General features: G+C 52.0%; 2 protein-coding genes across 3 annotated transcripts; both read left to right on the top strand.

Annotated features, from left to right (window-relative positions):
- Nucleotides 1-3,368: 3,368 nt before the first annotated feature.
- HOXD9 (homeobox D9) lies at nt 3,369-5,569 on the top strand. The gene is made up of 2 exons (XM_061135020.1): nt 3,369-4,270; nt 4,623-5,569. Exons 1-2 carry the CDS (start codon nt 3,490-3,492, stop codon nt 4,862-4,864), a joined length of 1,023 nt encoding a protein of 340 aa, XP_060991003.1. The 5' UTR covers nt 3,369-3,489; the 3' UTR covers nt 4,865-5,569.
- A 5,511-nt stretch (nt 5,570-11,080) lies between these two features.
- Nucleotides 11,081-13,506, top strand: HOXD8 (homeobox D8). 2 transcript variants are annotated; one of them, XM_061135711.1, is made up of 2 exons: nt 11,081-11,618; nt 12,024-13,506. In XM_061135711.1, the coding sequence occupies exons 1-2, from the start codon at nt 11,081-11,083 to the stop codon at nt 12,314-12,316; spliced, it is 831 nt and encodes a 276-aa protein (XP_060991694.1). In that variant the 3' UTR covers nt 12,317-13,506. The 2 variants fall into 2 exon arrangements, with proteins under 2 accessions (XP_060991694.1, XP_060991693.1); XM_061135710.1 differs by having other exon boundaries at nt 12,021-13,506.
- Nucleotides 13,507-13,968: the final 462 nt, after the last annotated feature.

Raw genomic sequence — 13,968 nt, 5'->3', positions numbered from 1 at the left:
AATGCAGGGTAACTATTACTGCTCATTTTCATTTGGCTCTTAACTTATTGGAACTGTAGAGCATCCATCAATCCACTCGTCCATCCAGCAATGTGACTTTTTCATGTTTTTCCTAACACAAAAGGTCTGTGTGTGTGGTTAGTCCATGAGCTCATGGCGTTTTGAATACATCCAGTACTTAAAAGTACTTAAATTACATATATATTTAAAAAGATTAAAACCCACAAGCTTTGGGGGGAGGGGGACTAAAAAAGCACATTACAATGTATCTTTTTGCAAATGAGTTTAGCAGTTGTCCTTGGTGAGATGGAATATTGACTTTGCCTTGTAGCCTTTCCCTTGTGGTGCATCTGTGGTTTGGTAGAAGTACAACAGCAACCTGTCCTTCTGTGCATGTTCTGGTCGCATGTATAATGCAATAAACTCTGGAAACGAGTGCACTCCCTCTGCTTTCTGAAATGGAAATATGTTGTGATGGAGATGAAAGACTTTGGTGAGATTATCTTCCTGTTAAACTGTTTGGGGCAGTTGCGGGGGTGGTAGAAAGTAGGGGAAGGGATATGGGAGAGAAAAGCTGAAGGGGGCCTTTGGTGCTGAAATTTGGCAGTGGTGGGGGAGTGATAATTCAGGCTGTGCCTGCTGTTTTCCTAGTTGGGAAGAAAGAGGATCCTGTCTCCCCCTCCCCTCATGATAGTAACATAATTGATTTGTCAATGGATGTGAACTTTCCTCTAGCCTGAGCCTGGTAAGTAAACCTGTGTCCAAACCGCATTTTCCTCGCAGCTCTCCGCTTGTGTGTCTTCCTCTCTTTGGTTTTGGTTGTGTTATTTTTAATGCTTTCAGTGGAGTCTTGGTGATTTCTAGCTGGTGTGCCATCGTCAGCGACTAGGTTGAAATCAGTCTTGCCCACCTGGAAGCCGTGGGGCCTCCATTTCAGGAGCAAAGACAAGCAGCAGCTTAGCATTGCATGGGGTCCATTTCTGCTCCCCTGTTCTTATCCCGACCCCCATCCCAAGCACAAGAGAGCCAGGCCACAGTGAAGCCAAGGATGAGTGAGTTTTCTCATCCCACTTTGCCCTGGTTTCCTTCTGGAAGGATTTTATGCTCAGTCATTACCTTTTGGTGGCCTACATGGAAAAAAAAAATTTAAAGGAAGGAAAGGTTTTCACCAGCTAATTCTCCCTCCATTTAATTACAAACTGCTGATTGGAGTCATTGTATCTGGGAGGCAAGAAAATGTATGAAGGGTGACCGAAAGAATTTGCAGATGAATATGACTTCTCATCAAGTCCAATGTTCCAGTTGTTACCATGGCACAGAAAACTCCAGCTATCTTTTCCCTGTGTGTGTGTGCATATAGATAGATGGATAGATAGGTATGTAGACTCACTGATGGATTTCAGGATCCCCAGCCCACGAGAGTCTAGACTTTGGTAGTCCTGCCAGGGAGAAGAGGAGAGGCCTTGGGGGGATGAGCTGACAGAGAATTCGTTACCCCAGGTTGTGCTGTGGTTTCAAAAGGTTTCCAGTAGACTCAAGCAGCTTCCTTGACAAATCCTTGGATTTGTCAAAGGACAAATGAAAATGACAAATCCTTTTCGCGTCCCCCCCCTTTCCCCTAAAGACAATCTCTTTAAGGGGATCTCAGCCTTAAAACCCTCGGCCAAGAGTCCTTGGGAGACTCAGTAATTATTCAGAGTTTTAAACTTCCTGCCGAAAACAGATGATTTTCCAGGTCCAAGACAGACCGCTTTAGGGGAGCCATTTCCTAGGGTGGAAGATGGATGGCATCAATGCCAGGTTGGGAACACTGGAATAGATCTGCCCAGACCTCCATTGGTTGGGCAGGAGAAGGAAGGCAATTTTAGCTTCTCAGTTTACCTCCTGCGATGTGGGGAGCACCATTCGTTGTTGACAAGGGGTCATGTCTCAGAGGAAAATCTGGGCTACAGGCAGAGGCAGCTCCTCTGGAATAAAATCAGAAAGCCTTTGGCAAAGGCAATCAATCAGACCATAAGTAGCCATTTCCCTCCTTCCTTTCCGGGGCTCAAGGTGGGCTGGGAGCCCCCCAGGGGTGCGCGGGGCAACTTGTAGAGCGAGGAATATATCCTCCACCCGCCGACGCCCGACTGCTTTTTGTCTCGGCTCCCAGCCGGGCTTCCTAGGCTTTGTACCATGGATTTGGGAGTGACAATGGGCATTTCTCTCAGATTCAAGGCTGCCCAGGCTTACCTTTGGAGACTGGGGGGTGGGAAAAAGTGGGGAGGAGGGAGACAAAGAAAGAAAAGAATTCGTAAGAGAGTAGCCCAAGGACCAGGCCATTTTTTAGAGATCTCTGGAATTCACTTGGAGGCGTCCAAGTGAGAACCAAGGGGAGCGGCCTGGCCCAGGGAAATGCTCTTCCCGATGGCCATTCTTGAGGCAGGGTCGGGGCGGCAGCGGGGTGCGGGCCTGCGCTAGCATTTGGGTTCTGCCCTAAGGCGTGTTCTCTTCCAGGACCTTTCCAGAAGTCCCGGAGAAGACCAGTCACCCTGGCCGCCACGGCCCGCGCGGTGCTGACTGCCAGCTTGCAGACACTTCCGAAGGCAGACAGAGCCCGGGCGGTGGCCGCCGGCCGCGCCCAGCCCGAGGGCCAAGCCGCCCCAGCTCACCCCTCCGGCCTCGGCGTGTGCTCAGCCTCACGTCGGGGGTGTGTGTCTGCGCGGGCGTGTGTGAGTGTGGTAGGGGGAGGGGGGCCTTTCGAGCTGCTCCATCCGTCCGTTTTATTAGGGACACATTAATCTATAATCAAATACACCTCATAAAATTTTTATTGAAAGGCATAATATCATTACAGAGGTCTTCCACCTGTTTTAAACAACACGACAAGCTGTGAGAGAGCGTGTGTGGGTGTGGGTGTGCGTAGGCAGGGGTGGGCTGGGGCTGGGAGAGAAGCCGGGAGAACTCCCCTCGGGCGCCAGGGGGCCGCCTCGGAAGGCCGGCCTGCCTCGGGCCGCGCAGGCTCGCGCTCCCCGCCCCCGGCCGCTCTGGGCTCTGCCAAGTGCTCGGAGCGCCCAGAACTCACGGCCGGGAGCTCGGAGCCCAGAGGCCGGGGAGGCAGCCCCGGTCCGGACTGCCAGACCGAGGGCGGCAAGAAGAGGCGAACAAATAGTCCCCAGCGCCTCCTGCGGCCGCGGTCGGGGCGCGTGGTCCCCGTCGCCGCCGGGATGGCCGAGTCAGGCCGGGCCGAGCTCGGCGCACCGGCCGGGACCCGTGGGCTCTAATTGCTGCTCTTATGTTGATGATGATTTTTTTTTTTTTTTTTTAAATCACAGCAGCCCCCAGTTTAGCGGACTGATTTACTCCTGGTATTGGTAAATATGATCACGTGGGCCGCGCGACCAATGGTGGAGGCTGCAGCCTGCGAACTAGTCGGCGGCTCGGGCGCCGGCGGGGAGCGGCGCCGCGGCGGGCAGTGTAACCTTGGGTGGGAGCGCGGGGCGCCTCAAAATGTCCTCCAGTGGCACCCTCAGCAACTACTACGTGGACTCGCTCATAGGCCATGAGGGCGACGAGGTGTTCGCCGGGCGCTTCGGACCTCCAGGGCCTGGCGCGCAGGGCAGGCCCGCAGGTGTGGCCGACAGCCCGGCCGTCGCCGCCGCCGAGTTCGCCTCGTGTAGTTTTGCCCCCAAATCGGCCGTGTTCTCCGCCTCGTGGTCCGCGGTGCCCGCCCAGCCCCCGGCGGCGGCGGCGATGAGCGGCCTTTACCACCCATACGTGCCCCCGCCGCCCCTGGCCGCTTCCGCCTCCGAGCCTGGCCGCTACATGCGCTCCTGGATGGAGCCGCTGCCCGGCTTCCCGGGCGGTGCGGGCGGCGGCGGCGGCCCGGGCCCCGGTCCCAGCCCCGGCCCCAGCGGCCCATCCAACGGGCGCCACTACGGGATTAAGCCTGAAAGCGGAGCGGCACCGACCCCCGCCGCCGCCGCCGCCGCCGCCGCCACCTCCACCTCCTCCACTTCCTCGTCTTCCTCCTCCAAAAGGACTGAGTGCTCCGCGGCCCGAGAGTCCCAGGGGAGCGGCGGCCCCGAGTTCTCTTGCAACTCGTTCCTACGGGACAAGGTGGCAGCGGCGGCGGCTGGGGGAGCCGGGCCCGGGGCGGGGATCGGATCCGGGTCCGGGGCAGGCGGCTCATCGGAGCCCTCGGCTTGCAGCGATCACCCGAGCCCGGGCTGTCCGCTGAAGGAGGAAGAGAAGCAGCATTCGCAGGCGCCGCAGCAGCAACTTGACCCAAGTAAGTGCAAAAGAAATTGCCCCCTGATTTATTGCTGAAACCTGTAAGGCTCGAATGTGCAAAACTGATAGTTTTACTAACCTATAAAAACGTCTAGACGCCTACCCTAGCCTGGGCGAGCTACACGCATCCATAAAAAAAGCGTCCCATAACCACCTACCCTGGGCACGCGGTTTGTACGGTAAACAGAGCGCGGGCATTAAGGCTTTTTATGATAATTCCCCCCCAAGTTGTGAAAAGCGGCCATCCTTGGTGAAATTAATTTAACGACCTCTTCTCTCCCCCACCCCGTTGTCTCTCCCTGCCTCCCCTCCGCCCCTCGCTCCCCTTCTTCAAACCCCCCTCTTCATAGACAACCCCGCAGCAAACTGGATCCACGCTCGCTCCACCCGGAAAAAGCGCTGTCCCTACACCAAATACCAGACGCTTGAGCTGGAGAAGGAATTCCTCTTCAACATGTACCTCACTCGGGACCGGCGCTATGAGGTGGCAAGGATTCTGAACCTCACAGAGAGACAGGTCAAAATCTGGTTCCAGAATCGTAGGATGAAAATGAAAAAGATGAGCAAGGAGAAATGCCCCAAGGGAGACTGACCCCGGCGCAGCGCCGGCAGGACCGCTCTGCTTTGCAATGGCAGTGGGGTTTTTTTCTTTGTGGGTGCTTGATTTCCAGAACTTCTCCAGCCATTCGGACATTCCCCCCACCCCATTTTAGGTAGAAGTGACTGTGTGGTTGGTTTCTGTGAGGTAATTTGGGGGACTCTGTATTTGCTCGCTTATGTGTTGGAGAAACCAAGTGGCTTTGGGGTTTTGCCCTATCCTGCTCCCCTCTTTTCCTGTTCCGTTGATTCCTTAGGAATTGCCATATTTTGTGAGTGCACGCTGGTTTGAGGAGCCCTCTCCTGTGTAAATGTATTCTATATTTCTGAAAAGTGCTGTAGTTTAGCCCCGAGCACTGCTTAGCGCTGCTCAAGCAGGGGCCAAGCGCACCCCATTTCCAAGAGCGAAGGCAGAGCGACGACAGTGCGGAGGCCCGCCCGGGCCGAGCCCCGGCCGTGTTGCCCACCGGTTATGAAAGCCCCTTTTCCTCAGGAAGGCCGCGGGCCCGCCACTGAGATCTGGAAGGAGGCCGAGAGAGGAGCCCAGGGCCTCCACTGGGTCAGGGGTTTCTTCTCAGTGCACTGGAGGAGCCGCACTCTCCCTGGGAGGGTTTGGCTCGCGTGGGCGGCCGCGGGTGTAGGCCCTCCCGGTTCCTGCCTGAGGACCAGTTGTAAATGCTACCGCTTCCTACCAATAAATGCCTACCTGATCAAATGGAGCCCAGACGCTGGCCCTGGACACTGTGTGCTTGCTTTCTCTGCCTCTTTGCAACATATCACCCTCATGGGACGTCTTCCCCATCTCTGGGAAGGATACTCTGCTAAAAATACATGGCCCTTCCACCTGAGAGGTCTCTGATGTGCCTCTGAGTCTCGCTTTGGTTGGGCAGACTGCAGCATAGAGCACCCCCCCACCAACCCCCCGGGGGGGAGCCCTGGGCGGTCCTGTCCCAGCCTGCTTTCAATGCCTCGGCGAACTCCGTACCCTGGACCCAGTGTCAGCATTGCAGCAGAACCGGCAGAGCCCATGGACCCCAGAAAACAAGGGACCGTCTCTCTCGGGCTTTGACATACCGCACCCCATGTCTCCCTCTGCTCACGGAGTCGCAGCCATCAACACCCCCGCTTCCCCCCCACCCAACCGGGGAAAGGCCAACTCAGCACCCTGGGGCAACTCCTCCAGTTCCGCGGGGCTGGCTGGCTTCGGGAGGGCTGAGCCGGTTAGGCTGTGAGCTTCCGCCCCTCCCCACAGGAGCCCCGAAGTGACCTTAGAAGATCAAAATGGTCAAGGCTCTCCTCCGCAGCTATCCCCAGCCCGCCCCTCCCCCACGCAGTTTCTGTGTGTTTAGCCCCCAGCTCGGCCCTCTGAGGGCCGCATTCAGAGGCTAAAATGAAGGTCATTGTAAGTGAGGATTTGGGCCCAACAAGGCCTTTGCAGGCCCGAGAGGCGGCGGCGCCGGGCGGCCTGGGCTGGGCGGAAGGCGGGGGCGATGGCAGAGTTTTGGGGGGATCCGGATGAAAGAGGGGACTTGAAGGAAAAGCAGAGGGGGGCAGGGAGGGAAATCCAAGGCCCAGATCCGGCAGAAGGTGCTGCGTACCCCCCGCCCCTGCGGCCAACCCGATACCTTGGGCTCTTTGAAAACAGGAAGAGCCAAGGTGTCATAAAGCCATCGAGTCGGCGAGACGTCTGGAGGTAATGAGTTTACGACGGGCCCGGCGCTTCGCTTTGAAAGCATCTCATTTTGATGTTTGTGTTTGTGGGAGGAAAGGAAAAATGCAGACAAAACTGGGTCTTAAAATCCGGACAATAAAATATAAACAGTACTCCGTTGGACTAAGAAGACAGGGACTGCGGAGCCCCGGATGAGGTGTGAGCACCTAGGAAATAAAAATGGGGGGAGTAGGAAGGAGGAGACAATATAGTTCTGATTTTTAAAATAAGCTGGGTATAGAAGTAGCCAGTGGGTGGCTCTCAATAATATTTGACTATGGCTGCCGTCTAGCTCCTTCTTTTTAAAAAAAGGAAAATGCGTCTGTTATTTGGGGGTGGGAGAGTTAGTGCTCTTGGGTCATTTACTTAGGCCGAGCATCTCCCAGATGCATGGTCAGCGGAAAGAGATGAAGTTGCCACTTAAATGACCTCTCACAAAAATATCTAACCCTCCACTCCAAACACGGAGCAAAAATATTGTTGGAAATTATTTGTTTGTGTATAGAAAAATTAATCGTTACAGCTGAATTGGAGGAAAGCATTTATGAAAATGAGAAAAAAGATTAACCTCTTAGGAAACACCTAAACTGATTAAAGTCTTCGCTTTAAATAAAAACAAGTGGAATGCTTAGCCAATTCATTTCACTCTGTGGCTTTTGATATAAATTTAATATCTCATTTATTGTGCTTAGAAGTTCCAATGAACACAGCCCAAAGGGGCCTTTCCAGACAGGCATTCAGAGATAAATCAAAAAAGTTTTTAATTTGCCTTCTATCCCCACCCCCATTGTCCAGTGAAATGGGCCTGAAGCATTAAAATTACAAAGTAGCAAACATTCAGGATTTAATGCTACATGTAACAGCTTTAAAAGAAAAAAAAAAATGAACGAATTTAACTTCTGTAGTTTCTTAGCTTTCGAAGTCCCTGGCTCCACTGTAAAAAAAGAAAAGGTCTATAGCAGTTGATATTTAGAAAGTTGTAATCTCGTTGAATCTAGCCCATTCTGTAATTGTGGGCGATTACAGAATGGGGACTTACTGTGTCTGGCAAAAGAAGGGCTGGAAGCTTTTGAAAAAGACACTACTGGAAGCTCTCGGGAGCAGAAATATCTTTGGCACTCAGGAGCCCCTGTTTTCTGCACTTGACTTGTCGACAATCAAAGAGATGAAAGCATTATTAGTGTCAGCGATCCAAGCTCCAGTCAAACTAAAGAACAAGATTGGAATTGGTTTGAGTTGAATAAAGAGAAGTTAAGCTCACTCGGCTAGAGGTGGCATTTGGCCACTAGAGAGCGCCGTTGCTCCATTTTGTGATCGTAAAGCTGGCGTTTGCGGCGGAAGAAGGGCTTGATTAAAGATACAATCCTATGTTAGACTCCAAATTAGGATAAATTTAACCAAAAAGAATCAATGTGCACTATTACATTCTCCAGAAGTGTTTATTATGTATAAAATTTTGGCTTAGTCAGGATTTCAGAAAACTTGGGCACAGTTGAGAACGTTACGTTAATGCATTGTATCAAAACAGAGAAGTGTAAAAGCATACATGTTTACCAAGTTAATCGCACCCTGCTCCCATTCAGATTATAAACGGAATGCATGAAGGAAAAAAATAAAACTGTTTTGTCCCAAGAGAAAATGTTGTCTTACAATGTTTTCTTGATTAGGCCAGAATGTGTAGAAATGAATTTGTAGTGTTTGTGTTTCTTTTTCGCCCCCTCAGGAATCACAAAATTCTAGAAGGTGCTTTGCATTATTGAGATCTGGACTCGCTCTTCTTTTCCCCCATTCCATTCCAAAATCCACTATTGAGGATTTAAACGCGCGCGCGCACACCCACACCCCCACACACGCCAAACAGTGCAATTAAAAGGCGCAATTACAAAGTTTCAAGGTTTTATTGAAAATAATTACTCTTTTAATTGGGTATTTGCAAGATTGGAGTACAAATCGTTAACCGTCCGAATCAGTTCGTTCGCCTACGGATTTAAAAGAAGGTTTTAACCTGGTGATAACTGGCAGAAAACAACAATAACAACAACAACAACAAAACCCGGACCCATCACCACTCACACAGCAGAAGCCTCCTTGCACTCCCTACTAATTTAAAAATAAGACATGCCTTTATAATCTGCAGATTCATTAGCAATCCGTTTACCTTCACTATTTTCAGCTATTCCCTGTAGAAACAATTACAGAGTCTTAAACATTATCTTGTTATGCCTTTCTGTCTCTACCTTATTTTCTCCATTTGCAAAATAATAATATTCTGTCCACCCGGACTAACCTCAGGATCTAACCCACGAGCTGGGCCAACCCTCAAGGGGTAAGAGGTAGTTGAAATCAGTCGCCTGCTACGCCTTTGGGAGCTGTCTGGAGGTTTTTAGACATTCTCATTTGGCGTGAAAAGCCAGCCAAGGTGTGTGTAAGTTTTAACGGGGGCGTCCTCGGTAGGCTGAGAGAGTGTTTCTGAGGTCGGCTCCCGTGGGCCTGGCGCCCTCTACAACAATGGATTATCCCAAGAAAAGGGGTCACCCAAAGACCCACGAAAAAGAAAGAGTAGGCAAAGGAAAACACACTCAGCAGAGACCTATTATTATATTTATTGGACACTGAACATCATCAACACATGAGCAGAGGTGGGGGGAAGAAGAAGGGGAGAGAGAAGGCGAATTGGTGGTGTAACGCCAACAGGCTTCAGAGCCAGTTTCTAAAATCAGGAATATTTTTCCGATTCACACTCGATTTGCCCACATGATACGGGACGTTTCTCTTCCTCGTCCTTCATAGAATGAGTTTTCTCTTTCTTTACCTTTGGAAAAATTAGTAACTTTTTACGTTGAACACGGCGCCTGTTCTCGGCACTAACTTCCCAGGCTTGTTGCATGAACTAGAATCGTTAGAAGATGGGCGCCGCCTGCAGCTGCTTGGAACTGGCATGTTCCGAACGCCGGCCGGGAGGCTCCTTGGGGGCTCCGGGGTGTCGGTTCCCCGACCTCCGCCCGGGGCCATCGCCTGCCCAGGTCCTCTCCACGCAGGGGCTGAGACCCGGAGCCGCGCGTCCTGCCGGAGAAAATACCAGCCTCCCCAGCGTAAGTCCTCCTTCGCGGCTTGGAACATTTCTGTCTGCTTTTCTATTTACTCCCTCAGCAATGCTAATGTTCCCCCTCCCCACATTCTTCAGGCTGCCCCCTGCGCCTGGTACTGACGTCTATCAAGGGTGAAATGATGGAAACTATATTCATGGGCATGATTTCCATTAAATATCAATTAACCTGGGAGCCTCAGCCAGGCGTGCAGTGCGTCAAGGGTAAATGTACATCTCATTTCCACAAGGCCCGCTCGGCTGGAAAAGAAGGGCTTACTTAGATTCGCTTTGATAATGCACTTCGGTATTGAGGTCACCTTTGTGGCCTTTAATCAAGCCAGTTGGATAGGACCTAACTCAAATATTCAGTCCGGATCATCTACACGGCTTGTCCTCGTTCCGTGGGCTGCGCCCGCGTGTCCAGAGGCGCAAAAGCCACGGCCAACCTCTGAGGGGTTGCTCCAGGGGCCGGGGAGGGAGTCATTTGCTCCACAGTCTCCTGGGAGTGGCCTCCCTGCCTCCCCCGCGCCCCCACCCCCAAGTGTAAGGCTTCGCGGTGCCCCCGCCCTGCCGGCCGTGGCCCGCATTCCCTGGGCCCGGGGGCACGGCGAGCCCTTGGCAGTGCGGTTTTATGGGCCCCCTTTAAGGCTGGCGGAGGCATCTTCGCGCCAGCGTGAGGCGTCCCGTCGGGTGCAGAGTGTCGCCTCCGCGCGGATCCCTCCGCGCGGTTATCTCGCGTCCATCTCGCTCCCTCTCCCGGCAGTGGCGTGGTGCGAAAATGCCTCGCCGGGGCGCACCGGGGCGGCAGCCTCGGCAGCGGCGGCGAGAGCGGTGGGAGGGGGCTGCGGGGGGGGCGAGGTGAGAGGTGGCGGCGGGCAGAGGGTGTTTTTTTTCCTTTTCCCTCCAGAGCGGGGGTTTGTAAACCGAAGCCAAAGAGTGTCTCCGTGGGCCGGGCGCACTTTTTTTTTGTTGTCCCGGTGCGCTCAGGGCCGCCTGGTGCCTGAGAGGAAAGAGTGGAGGCAGCGGGGCAGGTCACCCGGGGTGTTGGCGAGTTTATTGCGGCCAAGCCGGCGCGCGCCGGGAGAGGCCGGGCGGGCAGTGGAACGCGGGGGCTGGGTGAGGCCCTGCGACCCGCGAGGGAGGCGGCGCGAGGTCGAGGCGGCGGGCGCGAGAGAGGAGCATGAGCGCCCAGTAGCGGAGTGCCCGCGGTTGCGGGGTCTCAGAAGCGGCGGGCGGGTGGGTGGCAGCAGCAACGTAGCCCGGCGGCCCCAGTGGCGCGAGCAGCCGCCCCAGAGGCCCCCGCGGCAGTGCGGTCGCGCTGAGGCGCGCTCCCTGCCTGCTCCGCGCCGCCCGCCCGCCCGGGGCCGCCCTACCTTGGCCCCCGGCCGCTGGCCGCCGCCGCCGCCGCCTCGATGAGTTCGTACTTCGTGAACCCGCTGTACTCCAAGTACAAGGCGGCGGCCGCGGCAGGCGAGGCCATCAATCCCACTTACTACGACTGTCACTTCGCGCCCGAGGTCGGCGGCCGCCACGCCGCTGCCGCCGCCTTGCAGCTCTATGGCAACAGCGCCGCCGGCTTCCCGCACGCGCACCCGCACCCGCACCCGTCGCCGCCGCCCGCCGGGCCGGGCTGCAGTAGTGGGGGCGGCCCGGGCCCCGGCCAGGACTACTTCCACCCCGGCGGGGGCAGCCCAGCCGCAGCCTACCAGGCCGCCCCACCTCCTCCGCCGCCGCCTCCCCCCTGCGGTGGGATTGCCTGTCACGGGGAGCCCGCGAAGTTTTACGGATACGATAACTTACAGAGACAGCCGATTTTTACGACCCAGCAAGAGGCCGAGCTGGTACAATATCCTGACTGTAAATCGTCCAGTGGTAATATTGGCGAGGACCCAGACCACTTAAATCAGAGCTCGTCTCCTTCTCAAATGTTTCCCTGGATGAGACCACAAGGTTGGGATGCAGTTTTTTTTTTTTTTTTTTTTTTTTTTAAGCGGGGAGAGGGGGAGAAATCTGCTTTCATCTCACGTAATTGCTTTAAAACTCCCCTTTTCTCTCCCTCTCCTTTTTCTTCTGGTGTAGCTTACAGTGACTCTTATTCATGAAGTAATACAGAGTTTTTTTTTTTTTCTTTAAAGTAGAAACCATGAAAAGATGATGGGGGTCATAATAATTGCCAGGACGTTCTTGCTGCCCCTCTTGCCTGCCCATGCTATATATTATATCAGACCTAAGGAGAGTTGTGTATATTTCACCCCTTAGACCTGTTTCAGAAACCTCCAGCAACCTGCAGACGCACCATTACATTTTTAATGTTTATTTTCCTCTTTTTTTCTCTCTCTTTGTTTTAATCAGCAGCTCCTGGTAGACGAAGGGGAAGACAAACCTACAGTCGTTTCCAAACCTTAGAGCTGGAAAAGGAATTCCTTTTTAACCCTTATCTGACCAGGAAGAGAAGAATCGAGGTTTCCCACGCCTTAGCCCTCACCGAGAGACAGGTAAAAATCTGGTTCCAGAACAGGAGAATGAAATGGAAAAAGGAGAACAACAAGGACAAATTCCCGGTTTCCAGACAGGAGGCGAAGGATGGGGAAACAAAAAAGGAAGCCCAAGAGCTGGAGGAAGACCGAGCCGAAGGCCCGACAAATTAACTTCTACCTTTAAAATTTTACCGCAGACTATTAAAACTAATGATCAGCATATGCTGGTGGACACCACCTGTTTTCTTTTTTGGAAAGGACTTTACCTGTGTTTCAAGCTACCTTCATGTCACTGCTCTTGAGGTTTCTGCGCTTTGAGAGGGATTTGGGTGTTTTAAAAAAAATGTTTCTAGTGTCGCATAGAAACAGCCCTTGAGCTGTCCTATGTAAGAGTAATTTGATACTGACCTTGTAGCTATATTTTTATAATGGTAGTTTTTAATGTCTGAGCTGGTGATTTTGCCTCGACAACGTAAACTTCCTAATGATTAACACTAAATAATTGAATATAAAATGATTTATTAATCAAACAAGTGCACTTGAACGTTTTAAATCTTTTCTTTATGGTGAGTAAATTAAAAGAAGTTTATTAATTTTAAAAGAAATTATGCCCGCAGAATATTTACTTTATATTATGTGGTTAAAATGTGTTATTTATATTTTTTCTGCTTTTATAATGAATGGTTCGGGTGCCTTTTGTTTACTCCTAAAAGGTTTCTTTGAGAATTTTGTAAATGTACTATCTCTGGGAAAAAGTCTGGGCCAAATATTGAGAAAAGCACATGTTAGCTGAGGAGTGTAATGTATAGTCCTGGCTCTGCAGCTTCCTTAAACTTGGGGAAAATGTTCGGCTAGTGACAGAAGTTTCAGGACAATGTCAAAGTTGACATTTAATATTTTTTCTATAGTTTATACAGATTATGGCAGTTTAATCATCTAGAGTGAATGAATACTTGAAAAGTCAATTATAACATTTTCACTTAGATATTTTTAGTCTGGCAAGTCACCTTGTGGAACGCCTCTCCTTTCTGAATTTGCTTTCGTTTTCAACTGTGCTTGGAATCGCCTGAAATTGCTAGGTCTTTGTGCTGTGGCCGCCGCTGTGATTCCGGTTTGTGTGTGTGTGTGTTTTTTTTCCTGAGGAGGTGCCATATTTATTTGTATTCTCTTCTCTCTGTTTGCACGCCCATTGTGAGCCAACTTGTTGTGTGTATCTCAGATGTCGGTTGGTACGTCCTCTGCTGTTCTCCAGGTTGGCCTCACCTATTTGAAACAAGCCTTGAGAGCAAATGCAGAAAAATCCGAGTGTAAACAACCGCTGCAGAATATCGCTAGCTCCTTAATAAAAGAAATGAATCCTTTTTCTAGAGCTAGTGTCTTTGAGCGCCGCCAATAACCCTTTTCCTGAGTCAGGAACAATCTCCAGGGCTCCTGTGAAGGCAGCATCCTGCTAAAGCATCTATTTGATTTTTAAAAGGTGGGAGGGGGGTTACCTGCACCCTTGCTATAAAAATAAATAACTGCGGGAGGGGGGACTTTCTTTCATTTCAGAGAGGGCCAGCTAGGCTATTCTAGCTTCATCTTGCTCTAAACCACCTTGATAAGATACTGGGAGAGCTTTGAACTTCACAAAGGACTGGAGTTGTAGGCCCAGTGGGTAACAACCCAGAGTCCAGATTATACCACAGTTTATTCCATTGAGCCAGCGCTGATGCTGGGGTTTGGGATCTGTTATTAACAAGATATCCATTTTCCATTTGAGGCTACTCCTGCAGCTGCCATTTTATGAGGGAAGAGGAGGGGAAAGGGGCAGGAGGGAAGAG

Source organism: Dama dama, chromosome 33 (genome assembly GCF_033118175.1).
Source record: "Dama dama isolate Ldn47 chromosome 33, ASM3311817v1, whole genome shotgun sequence".
In the NCBI taxonomy this organism is placed as follows: Eukaryota; Metazoa; Chordata; class Mammalia; order Artiodactyla; family Cervidae; genus Dama; species Dama dama.
This window is presented reverse-complemented; position numbering and strand designations above follow the sequence as displayed.